At 46.6% G+C, this 20743-nt stretch overlaps 1 protein-coding gene across 6 annotated transcripts in view; it reads right to left on the reverse strand.

Moving 5' to 3' along the window:
• The window catches only part of RERE (arginine-glutamic acid dipeptide repeats), a 168185-nt gene that overhangs the window by 104101 nt on the left and 43341 nt on the right, over positions 1–20743 (reverse strand). For 5 of the 6 annotated variants that reach the window (XM_085242307.1, XM_085242305.1, XM_085242304.1 and 2 more), the window contains exons 2-3: positions 13091–13561; positions 2504–2574 (exon numbers count right to left, since the gene is read on the reverse strand). In XM_085242307.1, coding sequence (XP_085098433.1) covers positions 2504–2574; positions 13091–13415 — 396 coding nt within the window. In that variant the 5' untranslated portion in view covers positions 13416–13561. Of the gene's footprint in view, positions 1–2503; positions 2575–13090; positions 13562–20743 lie in introns of those variants that run through there. The other variant, XM_085242308.1, reaches the window with a different exon arrangement.

The following is a 20743-nucleotide window of genomic DNA, read 5'->3' on the forward strand; positions in this document are numbered from 1 at the left end:
GCACTGCTAGGCACAAACCGGAGCATCCCCAGCATGAAGCTTAAATCACACTGAAATCAGTGCTACCTCAACAAAGCTAAATTAACAAAAAAAAGCCCATTAGTGAAGACATCTGGTAGAGTAAAAAAAAAAAAGTTCAAGTAATAACACTGTCTGGAAACCTGTATTTTTTTTTTTTCCCCTCCTCCTGCAGCTCTATTACTGCACTGTATTAGATCTGTGCCTCTCTGGAACTTAATAGATCTGCACAGAGGAAGCTCTGCCAACTAGATCTGGTTCAGATCAGGCTACAGCAGGCTTGGCAGCGTTCTTGGCCTCTACAGAACAATCAATAACATCCCCTTTTATGCTGGGTTCTGCTGACTGTCAAAGAGCTACCAGGCTTCCTAGAGATGCCCCAGAGATACCACAGGCATGCTTTGCCTTGACCACCACACCTCTGTCCCCAGCACAGTATCTGAGAGATGTGGCAATCTTCTGGAGATGCTGTCATATGGAACAAACGCAAAGTTTGTCAAAATCCATGCAGCCACTGAAGGTCGCTATCAATGCAGCTAGTGCCCACCAGTGATGCAGGAAGTGCAAGTAAACTCTTAATCATGCAAAGGCAAAATGGATTAGAAGGCAAAAGCTGAGAAGTATGACCTAAGAAAAGAGATTTTAATCTCTTGGTCAAATGGAATAAGGAAGGACACAGAGCTCAAGAGAAACTGGACCAACCTTACTCTTGTTATTTGACCAGAAAATGAAGATAGACAAATTTCTGCATGTTTTCCCTGCCACCCTTCCCCCACCCATCCCCACATCCTACAACTTCTAAAGCCAAAAGGCCCCTGCACCGGGCAGCTGCTTTCTGAACCCAGCACTCAGATCTCAGCATGCAGCCAGAAGCTGCAACGTGCGCAACAGTTCTCTGCCCCCAGCTCCTGCATACCATCAGCTTTCTAAAGCAAAGCTCACGCAGATGAAAATAGCAGAACAGACCCGAGACATTATACCTTCAGAACACTGTTTCCTTACTCCTGACTCCCTTTGCTTGATTCCTAAACAAGCACAGGGTTTGCTTGGATCCTAAAGTAAGACTGTGCTAGAAAGGATTTGTATATTCAGAAGGGGAGCTTTTCACAGCAATTGTCATGGAGTGGCAAGGCTAAGTAAAAGCAAGTGGATTTGTACCTGCTGTGTCATCTTCCACCAAAAAAGACAAATGAAAGCTCCCCTAAGGGCACATTAGTTTGTACCCTGCAGAACCTTTCATATCACACTGCTCTGAACAACAAAAAAACCTTGAAAATTTGACTATCACACCTTTTCCTTCTAAAACGCAAGCTTACATTTCTCCTAAGTGGGGGAAAAAAGATGTAAAAATCCACTTTTGCACCTGAACAGCATGTAGAGCAATAGGAAAGGGAGGCTGAGTCGTACACACAGCCAAAATCTTCTGCTTTACCATAACCCAAATGATAACATACTTAATTAGCAGGCGACATTTCAAAGCTGTTGACTTTTTCTTCCCTGCTCCACTTGACACACTGAGCTGAAGGCAAAACAGGGCTGTGTTCCTGTTGCTATCTGGCACTAAGAGAGGAGAAATCAAGTGTCCTTTCCACTGTACATCTTTCTTCTCCCCAACAGTAAAATCAACAGTGACAAATGCACTGAAGACTCATCTTTGCAAGCACCATCAGCATCAAAGGGCTTCGGTGGCTTTTTGTTCTTTTTTTGGTTTTATCATTTCTGCAAGATTTTTTTTTTTTTTTTTTAACATATTATGTCAGTAAGAAAAACCCAGCAGGAAAATTGAAGAAATGGGAGTAGGCAAAGGAAAACAAAGGAATGATACTATTTCCATGTGAAAATGCACAAAATTGCCAGCAACACTGATGTCATATCCTTTGCATACTGAAAACTAAAAGATGGTGCAAAATGCCCGCACAGCTCTGCAAACAGCTGTAACTGCTGCATTAGACCAACTGTGACAAGGAGAAACTTTGGCTTTTGCTGCTGTTAACACCCCGGGGAACTAATGCAACTCAGCAAGACCTGCCCAGAACAGCAACCACTGCTTCATAATTCCATCCCAGCACAAAGGGACCTGGGAGGGCTGTCCAAGCAGGGCTGAGCTCTGAAGGCAAGGCAGTGGGACATCCAGCTGCAGGCCACACACTGATGGTACACACAGCTCAGCGCAGCCTGTGCTCCCCCAAACCCACCAGCAGCCACTGCTGCCCCATCCCAACCACTGCTCCCACCACAGAGCTGGATCTCCCATGAGTTACAAACCCTCATCACGAAGCAGAGCACAACTTGAACTCTACAGCCTGATTAACTACAGCTGCACGAGCACAGATCTCAGCCTTAAGAGCAGAATGACTCTTTCAGAAGCTAGTGGGATGACTGAGGAGCTACGGGACGAGGCACGGACCACCAGGCATTGCACCTCACTGCAGAAGGGGTGGGGAAAAGGAGGAGGAGGAGGAGGAGATGTGAAAATGTTTCTTACCAGTTTGAAGTCTTGAATGCTGCAGATGAAATACGGCGTATTCGGCCGGCGGCTTTCAATATATACGCAATCTTTAAAAAAACAAGATTTTAAAATAATGGAAATTAACTTCTGTACCTCAAAGAAAGAACATGAAAACAGGATAAATTAAAAACAGCCTATGCTTGGAAAGAGCCACCATTTCATTTGCATAACATAATTTATTCCAAGTGTGATCCATAAATAGAAACTAGATGCTTTATGATGATAAATAAGGAAATTAGCTGCATCATTTTGATTCGAGCAGACATTTTGCTAAGAAGACAAAAGAAAGTCATACGAGGCCCATTCTGAACCTGGTTAATAAAATGACCACGTCACAGCCTATGAACCAAAGTAAGATGGGAAACTAATCGAATCTTTTGTGGTTAACCTGGTATTAAGGACCCAGCACCAACATATTTTCTCTAATTGTAAAGAAAACCAAGGCAACCCATCGCAGATGAAATGCAGCACACTGAATTAGGTTTACCTCGGGGAAGAGCTGTGCTTTCTCCAATTACATTTGACACGACAGAAAGTGAGTCATTATTTTGGCTTGCTTTTGACAACCGGAGACCCTACAAGGTTGCCGCAAAATAAGGTATTTAAAAAAGCCTCAGCAATAACTGCTCCAGAAGCAGTGCCTCAGAATGAACCTACCCACAGAGGAGAAAGAACTGCTTCATTAAGGATAACGACCTGAGAAATCCATGCTCCCCCAGCCAAGCAGCCATCCAAGGGCAGCCCTGCTGGTATCTGCTGCCCTCAGAAGACACAAAGAACCCCTGCTGTTCTGTGAGGGATTCCCCCTGAACCTCAAGATTTCTACAGAGAAATATTCAAGTCCTTAGAGTATCAGAAGATGCATTTGGAAGCACAGCTAACACCCTGCTTCACCTCTGGGAAACCCTGGAAATTCTGCTTACACCACAGACACCCATTTCTGCCACAGAGGCAGGACCAGGAGGAAGAGCACAAAATGGCTCCAGCTTCTCTACCGCTCACTTCACATCTATGTATGGAATCATTTTTCCTTCATCTTCCTTTTCTGTATCCTCACCTTCCTCAATTCTCAGTCCCAATGTAAGTGTGCAAAACTGGGACAGCTCAGTTTGCACACCCAGAGGAAGGAACTGCAACACAGAGGCGTTCTGGTTTTACTGACCCAGGCTTTCCGTGCCGCCCTGGAGAGATGCTGGTCTGCAGGAGGTTACAAATCAGGTTGGTGTCAGAGCACATGAGCATCAAAGCCAGGCAGAAGGTCACCTTGATTTCTGCACTGCAAGGAGCTCCTCGCTGACAGCCCCAGCTTGCCTCAGCCCCATCCCCAGAGAGCCAGCAAACAGCTAAAAGCAATCACTTCAGCTGTCACCCAAACCCTGCTGCGACAGCTCAAATAGCTCGGGCTTTTAACAGAGAAATGGGAAAAGGTTACCCAGGCCTTCCTGTTCTTCAAAAGAAAATCCCCTTAACGCAACTACTATTTAGTGGTAGGCAATTCCTTGAATTAAAAAGCCTAAAGCCACGGAGGAGCACAAGTTCCCAGAAGAGATCTCATCTCACACAAGCACCCAGACCACGGGAGAGCATCCTCCTCTCCTCCCTCCAGCAACCAATCCCCACTGCCCATCTCAGCCACGGCAGCAGCTAAGCAAACCTGCAAGTGCCAAATTCCTGCATGCAACACCATCCAACGGGCTTCTTCACCAGGCCAGCCTCCATCTATCAACAAACGCCCTGCTCATCGTTTCACAGCAGCATTTAATAAAGTTAAATGAGCTTGACAAAATGAGTTTCTTTTTTAAGCTGGAAATACATTGCTTATTTTACAATAAGAATCAAAGATACAGGGTTAGGATCTGGATTATTCATTGCACCAATGTCAGCAACAGAGGGCACACACCTAACAGCTCAGGCTCTCCCCATCACCCTCGAGCAGGCCAACTGCATGCTTGTGCTGCTGCTTTTTACCACCTGCAATGTGACAAACCAAACATCTAACAGCAAGTCTCTAAAGAAACAGCAACTCTGTGGATGCTAAACGCACTAAAATTTTGAGGTTTTTTCATTTTTAATAGGAGAATTACAAACGTTTTTAAACAACAACCTCCAGTGTCTCTGTACAATTACGCAGAATTACACCCATTCAGATAGAGCAAAATTTGCCTCTCCCAAATGACCAATTTCAAGCTCCATATTTTCAAGCTAGGATAGTAGCAGCTGTTGCAACAGCATGCATATGTGCATTTTAAAAGCTTCAAATATCATATATGTAATCAACCATCAACACCAGAAGAACTGTAAGCTACTTAACTCATAACTCACATAGTACTTTTTACCCCAAATCCTCCAGCTCCCACGAAGACTCACAGCCTCCTGGGAGCTGAGACCAAACACAGCTTCTGTGCCTCCTCGTACTGACCCTGTGTGCTTCAGCTCAGCTTCTCCACAGCCCCAGGACCACACCACCCTGCAGCACTTTGCCACCCAGCACTCCCCAGCTCACCAGTGTGCACACAAAGCCCTGCTTGCTCCAACCAGAGGGTGATTCGGCTGTGTGGCGAAATGGATTCTCACTCCTTTGTAGGAAATTCTGCTGCATTCACTGGGGATAAAGAACTACAAGGTGGCAGATAAAAGAAAGTTCCGTGACCTTATTTTTCTTAATATCAGTCCTGCAGGCCTTGTGCCCGGATGCTGCCAGGCAGCACGCTGAGCAGGGACAAGCATCGCTTTGCAACGGCCCCACAAAGCCAAGGAACACAACCTGGCAGCAGCCATGGGCAGAGCAAACCCTGACTCATGAGTTCAAGGAAGAGAAGCACACCTGGCTGCCCGCCAGCAGCAGAAACAAAGATGACATCCCATTCAGATGCCTGCAAAGCAATCGAGGCTGTGCAGATAAGAGAACAAGTTAATTCAGGTGTAAAGCAATGCTACAAAAGATAGAAGCTGGAAGAATGCCAGAAGGGGAACAGTTATGGATGTGTCCACATTAGCCACTCAAAGCTCACCATAAAATGCAATTACTTGCATTTACCAGAGATCCAAACCACAAATACATCATTTTGAAGAAGAGCTCTGTGGACCAGGTGACAAAGGAAAGCTGCACATCGTTTCCTAAAGGCAACAAACCCCCATGGCTAAGGCTAATGCCCACAAAACACCTAACATGGGTCAGCAGCAGCTGCTCCCTACCTGACTGCACTGCCACGTGCTGCAGCACCTTTGCTCTACTCACCACAAATTGTGTAACACCTGAGCTCCAAACAGCTGCAGAGAGCTTGTGCACAGACATGGATCACATCAGCCAACTCCCAGCACTGCTGCTCAGGCTGCTTTGGGTTTGGGCATCTCTTACATCCTCAGTGCCCCATTTATCCAAGAGAAGCATCTGAAAGACTTGAAATCAGTTATCTCAACACTTCTCATTCCAGGGTGGGATTCACAACATTGGTGTATTTCAGACACATACTATTAATATTTGCCCCTAATAACATTCAGTGCTTTCCACTTCATAAAGCCCAATAAAAGCCAATCTGACCATAAACACCTTGCTATACATTTCTGCATTTGAACACACCTGAGTGGCACGTTCACAGAGGTTGCTCAACAGCAATACATAATGCCACAACCACTGATTTGCCACAGATACTGCCTCCCCCCCTGCAAGGAAAAGAGAGAGCAAGAAATCCCATGTTTCCTGCACAGCCAGTGGGTCTCACTGCCTGTCTCCATTTGCTTTCTATCCTATGCTGTGTAAAACCTGCCACTGGAGGCAAAGGATTTCTGTGACACATGGCAGGGAGTCATTACGCCTTTGGGCTTGTGACATTCACCAGATGTGCCCTGGTTCTGAAGGGTTACTTTAATATTCCCACACTAAAAGCTGCTTTTAAAATTAGAGCTGGCATACGCAGATTGAAAGATCTTTTGCTTTAAAAAAAAAAACAAAAAACAACCTCACTGAGCACAGGAACATTTATCAGCTTAAACGCAGCAGCTTACGTTGCAGCCATCTCCACAATTAATCCTGTTGGGTTTCAGCTAATTAGTGAGCACTTGCGCCATCCAAGTCAGAACACTGCAGGTGCCCTGCAGCAAACTTCCAGGAGATTCCTCAAAAGCCACTGGCAAGGCATCACCCACAGCCTCAGAAGGAAGTTTTTCACTCAGGGTGGTGAGGCACTGGAACAGGTTGCCCAAGAAGGCTGTGGATGCCCCATCCTTGGAGGCATTCAAGGCCAGGCTGGATGTGGCTCTGGGCAGCCTGGGCTGCTGGTTGGTGACCCTGCACATAGCAGGGGGTTGGAACCAGATGATCATTGTGGTCGTTTTCAACCCAGGTCATTCTGTGATTCTGTGCTTCTCACACTGCAAGCACGCAGACTGGTGCACACACACCTCCCAGTTCTGCCATCCCAGCAGCTCTCTGGGTCACACATCCCCTCCCTCACTTTGCTTTCCTTGGATATTCCACATTAGAGTCACACGTTCTGAAAGACAACGCACCAGATGCGCAGTCACTGCGCTAAGCACAACATGAAATGAGACAGAGCCGTGCAGGCACCAAGTTCCACGAGTCCATGCATCCACTAACAGCAACTAGCAGAGGCAGCAGGTCCAGCAAAGCAGTGCAAGCACCTGTTCCGCAGTCAGCCATCCAGCCAGCAAGCTGAAGCCACACTCTGTGTGCTTGCCTGTCCTGCTCTACCTCCATTAACACAGCCATAGGGAGGGGAGCGTTCCTTTACAAGCCCTGTGCAGCAGCTCTGCTCCGCCAGCACCACCCTGGGCTTGGGAGAAAAAAAAAAGAACGGAAGAAATGAAAAGGAAAAACCTCAACTGCTCCTCAGTGTTCTAATCATAGATTCCCAAATGCCTGAAAACAAAGGTCAGTAATGGAAACAGAGCTCTCACTGCAGCACACCTTGGGCACAATGCTTTAATGCCAGCCACAGAAATACAACGAAAAAACACATCGGGAACACCAGATACGTGGTTTTATCTAGAAAAATATTGCAGCTGACAGGTCGGGAGCTGTGCAGTTGCCTCTCTTCCCCCGTATGGCTGACAGCAAACAAATTGCAGTGCTGATCTCGCACTGTCACTTCCTGCTGAGCAGATTTCAAGCAGTGCTGCTCGCTCCCCGGCGCAGCACCACGCGCCGAGCTCTGCTCTGCAATAAATGGCTCGAGCAATTTACTGTGCTCATTTGAGGCTCGCAGGAGTATTCCTGATGCCTGGACTGTAGTTCTTATTTGGCAAATGATTTTATTATAAACTGGTATCATAGCGAATCCATTTTCTTTAAAGGGTTTCTGCTGCTGTTTAATGGACTGTCAGTATAATTTAGATTTCATCTATTTAAACTCATTCAAGCCTGGCCCCTGATTGTACAATAAATGGAACATATTTCTATTCAACAAAATTAATGACAGTTAATTGTAGGCTGCAGTCCCCAGCTTTATAAAGGCACGGGCTGCAGCACCTCCCACACCACTGAATTCTCCCCACAACAAAAGCAAAGGAGCTGTAGGTGCTCAGCCACCGGCTCAGCCCTGGGGATCCTCCCACCTGAGAATGGGCTTTTCTTCCTCCCAGCACCTGAAAAGGGAGGAAGGGAGCCATTAACAGTGCAGTCTGCTCCACAGTGGCCCCAAATCAAATCCCATGACAAGTCATTCCAATCCATTTCTTCCTGCTAAGTGTAAAATTCCAATTTTACAATTCCGCAGGAAAAAGGAAAAAAAACATCTTTTCCAACTTCTTAACAGATCTCAACAAGACTTGCCAGAACTTCAAGGTTTACAGAAGATACATATTCATAACACTTCTATTTTTATACTTGAATTCTGGCATGCCCACCTCTCTCAGCTGGTAAAGCTGTCAGAATAAATAGGAGGCAGCACCTGGAAGGCTGACAAGCACCCGAGCCATGTCAGACAGGAGCCAGTCACTGTCAAGGAGCGAGCCAAATCCCTGCACTTCCATCCTGCTGACACTCAGCAACCCAAATACCACCGAGCTGCTTATCACAAAGTGCTTCCTCCCCCTCCCTCTGTTTACTCTGTTACAAAACTGGCCGGTTGTCTGATAAAGCTGGTGGGGGTTTCCAGATTAAAACAACTATGTCAGCAATTTCCTCAGTTATAACAATGCCAAACATGCAGGGAACAATTCACAAGACAGAGCCAGGAGTGAAACAAAGCTCTGGAATTTGGAGGCCTGAACTGCTGCTGCTATGGAGGCAGGCGGGGGACGGAGAGGCAGCAGGAGGTCATCCTTGTCTCACCGGACCCCAGAGATGCATCACTGCTCCACTGCAGCTGGAAGCAGTGCTGGCCGCGCTCCATGGGATGGAGCTGAGCACCAGGGCTGCACGCCGGCCCCAAACGTGACCCTGGTGCCTCTCGATGTGACAGCACAACAACATCACGCTGTGGGCTCCGTGCCCGGCTGCTGACATGGACACAGACTTCAGAGTCCAAGCGTTCCCTTTGGAAAAGGGCCAAACACTGTAACTCAGAACATATCCAAGTGAAAACCATGTAAGAACTCCCTTGGATACCTTTGGTGACAAGTCAGCAGTGGTATTTTGCAACAGTATCTGACCTGCAAATCCAGCCTGCTCCATTCTCTGACAACAGCTCATGGAGTCAGGGACAGAAACACACAGGAATCCCAAAGTGACACCAACCTGCAGCTCTAGAAAAGTCCATACACATGTTCAGTTCTATCTTCCAGCAGCAATATCTGAACTATCCCCAGCATCGGGCCGTACCCACACGAAATATCCCACGGAGCAGCCTGGAACACCTGTGGCATACGAAGGGAAGTGCTGCAGTGCCACATGTGTTCTTACAGCCACAGCAAGAGGAAGGGCTGAGTGCTCAGACAGGCACTGCCAACACTGAACTGCACCTCACCGACTGCACTGCTTCCAGGTCCACCTGCAGGCTTTCTGCTCCTTAACATGGACTCACACACCTCTGCCACGTACAGATGAGGGAAAATAAAACACCTGGCTACTGCACTCACTGCAAAGGCTATGGCTAAACAAAGGCCAATATCACGTTATCACTGAACTACAGAGCTGGATATTCTAACTGGACACAGGAGCAGATGCTAGAAGACTGCCAGCCCACGTGGAGAAACACACGGCACAACCACGGATGGATGCTACTTAGAGACATCCTCTCACTGTACTCACGCTGCACTGAGCACAGATGAGGTGCAGCTCCTTCGCCTCGGTGCCCTCCCAGCTGCACAGAGCACTCGCATCACTTCAGCAGTCATCCTGGCCTAGGGAAAGATGCAGTCAGCTAACGCCTGGCTCTCCCAGCAGCAGCATTTCACCTTCCATTACCTCACATCAGCTCCTCTTGCTGAGGTGTTGTTTACATAGCTACTGATGTCACTGCAGAAACAGATCCTCATCAATCCTTTTAATCCCCGCAGATCCCTTTAAATGTTCCTACACAGGCAGAGCAAACAGTGCTGTCCTGGTCCACGGGTGACACACCAAGCCACCTGCTTCCCAAACCAGCCCAGACCTCCACCCAGCTCAGCTTTCCCAGTGCAGACTCACAGTGCCACCACAGTAATGTCACGACAGCAGTGGCACCAGCAGAGCCATTAGGTGCACTTGGGGAGCACTGCTCAACACCAAACCTCAATTCACTCTGTGCAACAAGAGTGACTTCCTTACCGTGACAAGAACAAGGTGAGAACTGCCAAGCAAATTAAAACCAGAGATGCAAAAGGAAGCGGAAGGGAGGTTGTGGAAATGGAGGGGGCAGATGGGGATGTGGGCCAGCAGCTTTCAGGACAGATCCATGTGAGTGCCAACACAACTAAGGAGATTAATTGCACAGTGTCATCTCTAAGCTCTACTCAAATTTAGATGCATGGTTTAAAGCTGTGCATATGTTCATTACGTCCATGCAAATTAATAAGAACAGTATTTGCACATTAACACAGCAGCATAACATGTTTGAAAAAAAAAAAATCTAAGGATCTTGATGATCTATTTATTTACAGTTACTGTTACTCAAATACAGGTGCTGAGTTTAGCACTAAGAAAATCAAGTGCTGGATTAAACACTGCGCAGCAGACAGAGGGAGACTGCAACTGAGGGCTTCACGGTACAAAACACAGACCTTCAGCATTCCTGATCACATCAGAGTATTTAAGAGATGGAATCAGACAAATGGAGAAGATTTCCCTTCCCTGAAGCCCTAAAGATGTAAGCTGGTGACAGCTATCCATTCCGCACACACCTTTAACATTCATCTTTCTACTCCTTGCTGGGTGAGTCTCATTGAGACTCTTCATCTCTCCCAAATTGTATGTAATTTATACCTTTAATTATACGCACATCTCCCTATATATAGCCTCCTAGCCAGAAGATGTAAGATTTTCTTCTGCAATATGCACTATAGTTCTTTTAGAATATATATTATGTGCTGAAGTGTGAATTCAGAAGCTTGCTCCTGTTAGGAAGTTATTCTTTAAGTTTTAAGAAGTATTAAAAATCTCAAACAGGTCCATGATGGTCCTATCCTTGCTCACACCCCTGCAGCACTGCACTACCAAGCACATGCTCACATTGCTCCTGCAGACCAATGTTAAAGCACAACGAGCAATGGGACAGTGGTACAGTACAGCTCCTGGGCTGGTTCCTACTGAAATAAGGTAACACCAGCAGAGAAAATGCAGAAAGAAAACGCAGACCTTTAATTCATCCATATGAGAGCTTCGTATCCCAGAGACAGAATCACACACATGGAAAGGGTGCACAGCCACCGCCTCCCCCACACGGGCAGCTACACCCCACACACAGGGCTCCAGCTATGTCTGTACATGGAGCTTTCTCCTCTGAATGGATTCTTGTGTGGGGAAACAACAAATGCTATCTGCTGCCTCCTTCCACAACCCTCCTGCAAAGGTGCAAGCTGTGCTTCCTGCTGCCCTGCAGACAAACCTCCAGCCAAGTGCCACTGCATCAGTGGTACACAGAGCACCGCAGCTCCTGAACAAAGCACTCATTCTCCTCCAATCTGCTACAGAATGAAATTGAGAGCACTGTGATTTTCCATCTTAATTTTACGCCAAGTCTTTCCGCGATGAAAGCCAGCATATCGCATTGTACTGCTGGGCCCACACAACAGCTGTTCCTAACATACTTGTATTTTTCATCCTCTGACACTGAAAATAAGATTGCTCCAAAGCTGATCCTTAGGCAGGCTCCCTATTGCTACTGCTCAAGCAACAGCTACCACTCAGCAACGAGCCCTGATGGAGAGGAAAAGACCGTTTCCAACTGTTCCAAAGATGCCACTGAAGCATTTCAGCAGGTGAGCTGTTCTGACAAACCTTTGTAGTTTGCTTCCACGTAGAATGACCAACTTCTGCACCCAAGTACACACAGGCCTATTTCTAGCACCCACCTGCAGCTTGTGCTGCACGAGTACAAGGGGCACTTGAGAGCATCTCCTGCAGCCACATCTGGATGGAGCACTTCAACCACTCACATTATTCACACAATGACATTTTAGTACTTGAGATACGCAGCTCATAGAAAATCAGACAAGCTTTTACCTCTGTAGTTTCATGGATTTTATTTGGAATTCATCTGATTTACTCCAGCAGCATTACTGTACCACAGCAATCATTTGACAAAGAGCAATATAAAACTGGCAGAGCCCCTTGCACTCTGAACAGTACAGTCCAAGATAATATTCCTCGTGGTGAAACAAACAACTGCAATTAACTACTAAAACGCAGCACGAATGAACACGGACTTTTTTGCTCAAAGAAGTACTACAACCAGGTGAATAGTCTCTGCAATTTTACTTTCAGGAACAAGTTAGCTGGCAGCAGCCACAGGTTACACCTCGAAACCTTACACGAGACTGAAAACCTCATGTGAACTTTGCAGCAACTGCATGGCACGTCCATGCATACATCCAGAGCATAATGCAAGCTGCTCACTGCTGTCCTCACACCAGACACCTTCTGACACCAGTGGGTTTGCTCAGTACACATCTTGCTGTGCACAAGCATTAGCTAGCTACTGGGAGGGCAGGGAAAGCAAATGAGATAATGGGTGAGAGATCTTACCTCACCTAATTTACTCCTCAAGGAGAAGAGATGAGGATTTCAACAAACAAAATGGATTTGCAGAACAGCTCAGAAATGGGGGGAAAATACCACCTCATCCAACCTCTAGCTCAGAAAATGTCTAGTTTCAAGTTCAGACCAATGTGCACAGCACACGGTCCAGTTCAACTTAAAATTTTTGGACACAGTTAACGGAGTAGAAAGTGAAAAAGGTGGCTCATTCTTAAAGGAAAGCTCACTTCCATCTCAACAAACGGGATATTATGACACGTATCTGTAAAGCTTTGTGTGCGCACCCATAATTGTCTCCAACGGGAACGTGACAACCTGCCCCCATACAAACACAGCTTGGAGCAGGAAGAGAGCAGAGCACAGCGTGTGCTGCAGCCAGCTAAGTGCACAAATAGCTGCAAGGCAAACGTAACACAGGAGCTTCTTACCTCCAGGCCTGTACACAACGTCATCCTCCGTGATGAAAGACGTGATTTCACCGTTGTCTGTTCTCTCGTATCGGGATTTCTTCTTGGGTGGTTTCTTTTTGCTCTTCTTCGTGGACTCCTCCGTGGTGGCACTGTTGTTGTCATTGTCCTCATCTTCGCTGTGGTCACTCTCTGCGTAATTCTTGGCACCTCCTTCCAACGTGCAGCTCCGCCGAGGACGCGAGTTCTCGCTCTCCCTCACCTTATCTCTCTTGTCTCGCTCCTTGTCCCGGTCTCTATCCCTGTCCTTCTCTTTGTCTTTGTCTTTTTCTTTGTCCGCTGTCATGATTCGCCACGTGCCTTCTTCTGTCCTCTCACGGCTGGGCCTCCGTGAAAGGTAGACAGTGAGCCTGGGCTTCAGTCTTCTGAATTTCTCACTCAAATCCAGGAAAAATTCAACCACTCCAACAACCCCAGCGTTTTAAAAAGGTTCTTGAAGGAGGAAGGGGGAGGAAAGAGGGGAAAAAGCCCGTGTTAATATTCGACATTCTTTCGATTTCTGAAAATACCCATTAAAACAAGAGGAACCCACACCCCAGAGTTACTTAGTACAGAAAATACAACGCTGCAAATACAAGACGGCCCTTTAAAGTACTTGTGGAAAGACAGCTTCACCCACCTTCCCAAAACCAGAGCGAGTGGTTTTACAACCAAGTTGTAACCCAGAGAGCACAGGAATGAATGAACTCAAAATAAAACAGTACTTAGAAAATTTGCTTCTCCACACATCATGCTTGCTTTACCACTAACAGAAGACAGGGAGGTGGATTTTATAAGCCACCAGCTTCACACACTCAGCTTCCTGCTGGGGAATAGAATGGGAAGAGATAATCCTATGCTTTTACCTCCTTGATCATTTAATCAATACACTTAAAATCAACTGCATTATTTTTTCCTTCAGTGCAAGCCTAGAGTAAGCAAGCCTGGATCCAGGATCCCCAAAGCACAGCCAAGAGCACAGAGGGGCTGCCCACCCAGCTCCCCCCACTGCCATCCCCAGCAGCCAAACTGCAGGCCAAACAGCACTGGCCCTGTGCAGCCACGTCTCATTATTCTTTTCACTCAAAATGGAGTTTCCTTCAAACGCCCTCTCTGTTGCTCAGATCAAAACGACCGTGCCTGCACTCTGCACGCTGCACCTCGCAGCAGCAGCCAGCAGCACTTTCTGTCTCCAGAGAGCCTTCTAGCAGCTAAGATATCTATCTTCCCATAGTCATCAATCCAGGGTAAGAGCTGGGAAACCCATCATTTTGCTTTGCAGAGAACAAAAAAAAAAAAAAACAAAACACACAAACCAAGAACAAGCAGAGAAGTACTCAAAACACTTCACACCTCTTCAGAAAAGATACCTGATACTCAGTACAAGAGAATGCCAACGCAGCTAGTCACAGCAGCATCTTACAATTACGGTTTGTCCTCCTGCAGCCTCTATTACTCCTCCCAGGAGTTCACACTGCTATCCTAAAACACAGTCCAGTCCCATCTTACACTGCACATTCTGTACCATTCATAAAAATAGAGCAGCTGTAACTCGAATTTGCGTACTAATTGTGTACCAGCCCCATTTCACCAGCACCCAACACACAACTCCCCAGGATGCTGCACTGCGACCAGGAACGACTGCGCTGAGCAGAAGGCTGCAGCACCTTCAGCACAAAACATGGGACCTAATGGGGCTGAATGCTGCATGTTAAGTGCCTGGAAGCACACTGAGGAAAGTAAAGGACTATTTTGATTTTTAAGGAGGCAGTGAAGCTGTGGATTTGAAGCCTACGACGTATTCCTGGCCCTGCAGACTATTGCTTCCAGCAATGGAAACAGTCACAGAGACAAATTGCTGTTACTGATACAGTTCAGGCTGGAGCTCGAATCTCTCGGGCATTTCCTGAATGAACCAATCATCCAGGTAAGAAACGATTCTATTTGCTTTCCTCCTCACAGCAGCTGCCGTCGTTCTGCCAACACACAGGGGAACCCAGAGCAGCTCCAGGAGAGACGGCCACAATGAACCTGTCAATTGCCAGGGAAGTTGCAGGGATAGTGATAGCAACAGTCCGTGGAGACTCAATAAGAAATGTCTTCCATTCCTAGAGGCTAGGAAACTCCTCAATAGCAAGCTTGAGGATTCGTTGTTTTCCCTCCCCCAACCCCTTACTGTTGTTACAACATAATTAAGAGAGCAAATAATCATTTATTTGGAATGAAAACAAATTACTTCCCCGGGGCTATCTAAAATTCCAAGCAGTGGTGTCTCAACCCGTGTACAGGAGATCTCTCTTGGAGACTAGAAACTGCAGGATACACAGGATGCCCCAAAGTTTTACTCAGTGGCCTCCAGGAATGGGTAAAAGCCAGCTGTGTGGGGCTGCAGCTCACAGGGGCTCAACTTCTGGGTTAGGAACAACACCAAGACACTGAATCCTAACAAAGAAGTTCTCCTTTCAGAGCCTCTCCTGTTGCTTCTCATTGTGCCTGTTATACTCATCATCTTCATCATATATGACTACACTCTGCAGTTATTAAAACTAGAATGCTGTTTACAGATTGATTTGGGAGAACATAAAGAAACAACAGAAGGAAGAGAAGAGTCACAGTGCCAGTCCTTTTGTCTTGTTCTTAGTGACATCAAGAATGAGGGAGAAATAAACCCAGAGCTGATGGTAACTGACAGATCATTCATCCGTATTAATTCAGCTGCATCTTGAAACATCCTGAGGTCTCTCTCAGATTCTTGAAATCTCAAGGAACCAGGAGGAGTTGTGCAAAGAATCTGAACGAGCAGCCACCACTGCACTGCAAGCTGCTCCTGCTCATCTTGGTTGTGAAAGCAGATTTCAGCTTTATGGAGCAGAGCATGCACGAGGATGCCAGAAGAGCAAAGAAAAGCTTCTTTCAGCTTCTAATTAAGCCAGTATTACCATAGAAAATATTCAGTAATCTTTCATCCAAGCGATGACCCAAACATGTTTTGAAGATTCCCGGATATATTTTGCCCCTCCAGTGAAATACAGCCCGTACACACCACAAATAACTGCACAGCATTACTGCCAGAGAAGCTCTGAGAAAAACGAGGCCAGCTCTGGGCACCGAGCTGCTGACCTGGCCCAACCACAGGCAGCTCGGTGGTCATTTCATGTCTGCACCTGGAAACCATCACCGGAGCCAAAGCACTGCAGCTCAGTGCACGTTAACACCAGCTAAGAGGTTTAAATACCTGAGGATTCGGGTTTTAAAGATAACGTGGAAGCAAGTCCAACAGAAATGCCATGAGGCCAGAACAGGGAGGCAACCAACCAGACACAGAAACCAAAAACATGAGAAGAGCTCCTTCTTGCTCTTTAAGCATGCCAGGCAGATAAATCTTTTGACAAGACTTGCTTGGTGACGTGTTAGCAGCCTTCATAAACACAACAGGACCATTCTTCTCTGAGTTCTCAGTCTCGTATTGCAAGATAGAAAGGCACTGTATTCCACTAATATCAGATTAAAGAAGTATGCTCTGCAACTGCCAGAATTTCAAGTCTTTCCAAGGAGTTTTTCTTATTTTTACATCCAGGAAGAATTCTGTAAGTTTATACACTTGTTTTTACTGCAAAGGACTAAACAACAAGAATTGGCCCATAAAGGCTCCCCCACACGTTATTGAGGTATGAAGAGCTGCCTTAAGAAAACCTTCAAGATCCTTGGTGAGAAGGGAACCTAACAGCGCTGAGGAGAGGAAATCTCAGCTCCATCAGCCACAGCACAGCGCTGAGCTGCAAGCATCCAAACACCTCCAGTGCTGTGTGTCAGAATGCACCCTCCTGCCTCAATCACACCCCAGGGCTGCCTGCACAGCTCTGCCTTCCTAACATCCCACTCCTGAGGCAGAGCTCATTAGCAGCACCAAGGGCTGACCTCTCTGCTGAGGCATGCAGTTTAACCTTTCTGTTCCAGAAAAGGCTGAGAGCATCTGTTATCAGCTTTCCCCCACATTCTTCCCCTATCTTCTGTTTGCTGTTGAAAACAGGAGTCGCAGGCATTCAGGTGACCAAGTATTTTGGGAGCTCATTCCACTAATAATGTGGTCAGCAATGAGCTCATTCTCTTCTTGCTTTCCTCTCCATCCCAAATCAACTATAAGAGACTCACTTTAAGACGTACCTCTTAGCAGTGGCCTTCCCCATCTCATTCATTGTGCTGGGAGCTCACAGCACAAACACAGCTCTGGAACACTTGGCCCAGCAGTGGTCATTACGAGTTCCATATTTACAGTTCAGAGCTCTTGTGAGCCATCTAAGCATGCACAGGTGTGTTCATTCACCTGGAACTGCTCCCCACTCGCCATCCCATCAGCACACAGCAGAACAGAGGCCCTCCCCGGTTGCAGCTCACAGCTCCAGAGGAAAGGCAGAAACCCACCATGTATCTCACGGCTGACCACAGCCTTATGTTTTCCCCTCCCTACCTGCAAGAGGACCTAAACTCAGTGAGCAGTGAGAACAAAACACAACAGCATGAAGCACAGAGGCAGATTGGAAGGCCAGGGATAAAACTAAGGTGCAATTACCAGCTATCACCTCCCCCCCAGAACTGCTGGCCCATATTCACAACAGTGACTGAGATGAGAACACCTACTTCTGGGCAGTTTTACACCCTGGCTTCCGTAAAAAGTAATGCAATCCCTAATGAACCCTGGGAGAAATGAGACTTGTTTAAGAGCAGCTACATACAAGTCAATAGTCTTAGGAAGTTTCTGTACAACCAACACTTCCCCAGATAAGTTAGCCAGAGTTGCAAGCTCCTCAGAACCCCTCAGGTGATTTCAGAGGGTGCTCTAATGGCCTCTCTAGTTGTAATTAGTGGGAGGGAGCAAGCAAGGAGCAACAGACAGTAAACACAACACCAGGGATTACTTCCTTGTCTCTGAAGCCAGTCAGGCTCATGTAAATGATTACAGCAATATAGGTCTGAGTAACACAAAGCAACAGTCCCACAGCACCACTTACAAACAAAGTTAAGACTTGTTAAAGCGTTCCTATAGTGCAGCAATGGGCTGTGGGGGAGGAAGGCCCACGGGGCTGCACAGAGCTGCTACTGCACTCAGAGCTGTTATCTGGGGAGCATCACATCACCTGGAGCCCAGACAACACCTGGCTGCTTAACAATACTTACAAAACAAAATTAGCAATTACTCTGTGACACACATTTATTTATTTATTAACACTATAGTTTTATCAGTCACGACTCCGCTTGCCTTCCAACAACTGCATCAAGCCAGCAGTGGGCCAGAGGACAGCTCAGCCAAGCAAGCACAAATAACAAGAGACAGCAAGTGAGAGGCAGGAGGAAAGCTCATGCCAGCAGCAGCCAACCTCTGTGCCAAGCCATGCACCAAGAGCTCCGTCACAGCTCCCAGTACATCACGTACCGCCAGAGATTCATCTGCTGAGAGAGGCACTGGAAGACAGATTTGTCAGATGTAAAAAGGAAGAGCTTGGTGCCATCCATGCAGATTCCTTGCAAGGCAAGTCTGTGGCAAAAAGATGATCTGTAACATGCTTAGTCAATGGGAAAAACACAAACATTAACAAATACTGCCCATTCCAACCAGGGAAACACCAACAAAGAAATCAAAGCAGCAAGAGAAATTCCTGGCACAACAGCAATGCTGAAGGGCACTGACATAAAGCGCAGTCATACATCCACTGCACAACAGCCCTGGCTTCAGCAGGAACACGTGATTATCAGTTCTGAGTACATCACACACCTAATGCCTGCCTGTGAAGCCTCAAGAAAGGAGCTCAGTGTAACATGAAAGCTTTCCCTCATGTGTACTTGGGCGAGACCAGAGCTGCAAAGGTCACACAAAGACCATGCAGATCTCTACCTGCTGTAACCAACTGCTGGGAATGTCCATCCTGTGTTTTACTTTGGCACTTCCACGTCTACATCTGAACAGCCATCTATTGTCATTCTCAGTACATACAGCTACGCCTTTGCATTTTCTTCTTAAATATCTGCCCTTTCAAACAAGCCTTTCATCTTCTAGAAAGCCTCAAAAATATCTTCATTTAAAGCACTCAAACTAAAACTAGACTGGGTTATTTTTGGGAAAGCCTTTCTTGGAGCAGCAAACAAAGGCCCAAGTCCTGCTCTTCAGCCACATTAGCAGTTTCATTCAACTCCACGCAACTGCTGACTTCAATTACCCAAAATGGAAGAACTGCAGGGTGGGCTCCTGGGCCAGGCTGAGCGACCAGACGTGGCCACAAACACAGCCATAATTCAATTTGGTGGTGTGGCTTCAACTTTCACAACAGTGGAAACGCAAAGAAATGCTGCTCTTCTAGCCTTACAACAAGGGGGAAAAAAAGAGTACAAAGTTACCGAAGGGCAACGGACATTCACAAGCCCTGGTTTTGTTGTCTACTGTTTTAACATGCTTTCACATAAGCAGTGATAGGAGGAATGCCTTTGATTTCAGAGCTGGTCTCACTTCCTTGGAGCAGCAGCTTGCTCCGAGTGACAGAGCAGTCAGCAGAGCTGCCCTACAAAGCCTCTCCCCAGCACAGAAGCCCTGTTGTAATCAGGAGATTAAGTGTGCTTATTCGTGTGTGAAATACTGACTTGATCTCTGTCTCACATTAGAGGCTGTCTACAGCAACCGGTCAGCAGATTCTTCATAATTTCCTAATGCTTCACAACTGCAATGTATTAAATTACATCTCACTTCCTTTAGTGCATTTACAGAATACAGTTAACAAGTGCCAGTATTTAAAGCAGCAAAACCTCACTGGTGGCAGTGTGATATGCATGGTGCCCACTCTCCAGCTCTGGGCAGAGGAATATCATTCCAAGAGCAAACACAAGAGCAACAAGTGTGGGCACAGAAAGCAGAGACCGAAGCACACCTGCAGTCCCAACCCACAGCACAGCTCATGGCCTCGCTGTATCCCATGCTGAAGATTATCCCATGTCCCTGACTTTATCTTCTTGCCTCTCCCAATAGCAAGGACTTGAATCACCCCGTAACATTAAGCCATGTTTCCCTCATTCACTGCACAGTCTTGTGCAATTGTAATTATTTCACTTGAATCAGAGGGGCAGTTTCCTCCCACACCATCATCGGCTGCGGCTGAACGTTGAAGATAACAAATGGTGGTGAACGGCTCGTTAGGAAATAGACCACCTCCTTATGTTGTAAGATTTTAGCACAAGAAGGGAACCACAGAAATCCCACAGACCATCTAAGCTAACAACAAGGGAAATGAGCAGACATAGCTTGTCTTAACATGGGACCATCCAGCAAACAGAAAACACTGTCTATGGCCACTTTCAGATCATAAATCTAAATCTCTACTACTTATAAACCTCCACTGCAACTCTCTCCCTGTCCAGCTGCCAGCTTCCACAGCACACACAAACACCAGATTTCTATTTATCCCATGGAATCCAACACAGTTTCTCACCTTGCAAGCCAGCGGATGGCTTTTCCCTCTGGTCTCATTCACTTCTCTCAAAGTCAGTGAACAAGCTTCCTTTTTTTTTTTTTTAAACCTTAAAATACCTCTTCCATGTGTATGTAGCACCAAACGTAACACAGAAATCCACTTACACAGTAACCATGTTATT

This window comes from Meleagris gallopavo, chromosome 23 (genome assembly GCF_905368555.1).
Source record: "Meleagris gallopavo chromosome 23, MGAL_WU_HG_1.1, whole genome shotgun sequence".
Taxonomy (NCBI): Eukaryota; Metazoa; Chordata; class Aves; order Galliformes; family Phasianidae; genus Meleagris; species Meleagris gallopavo.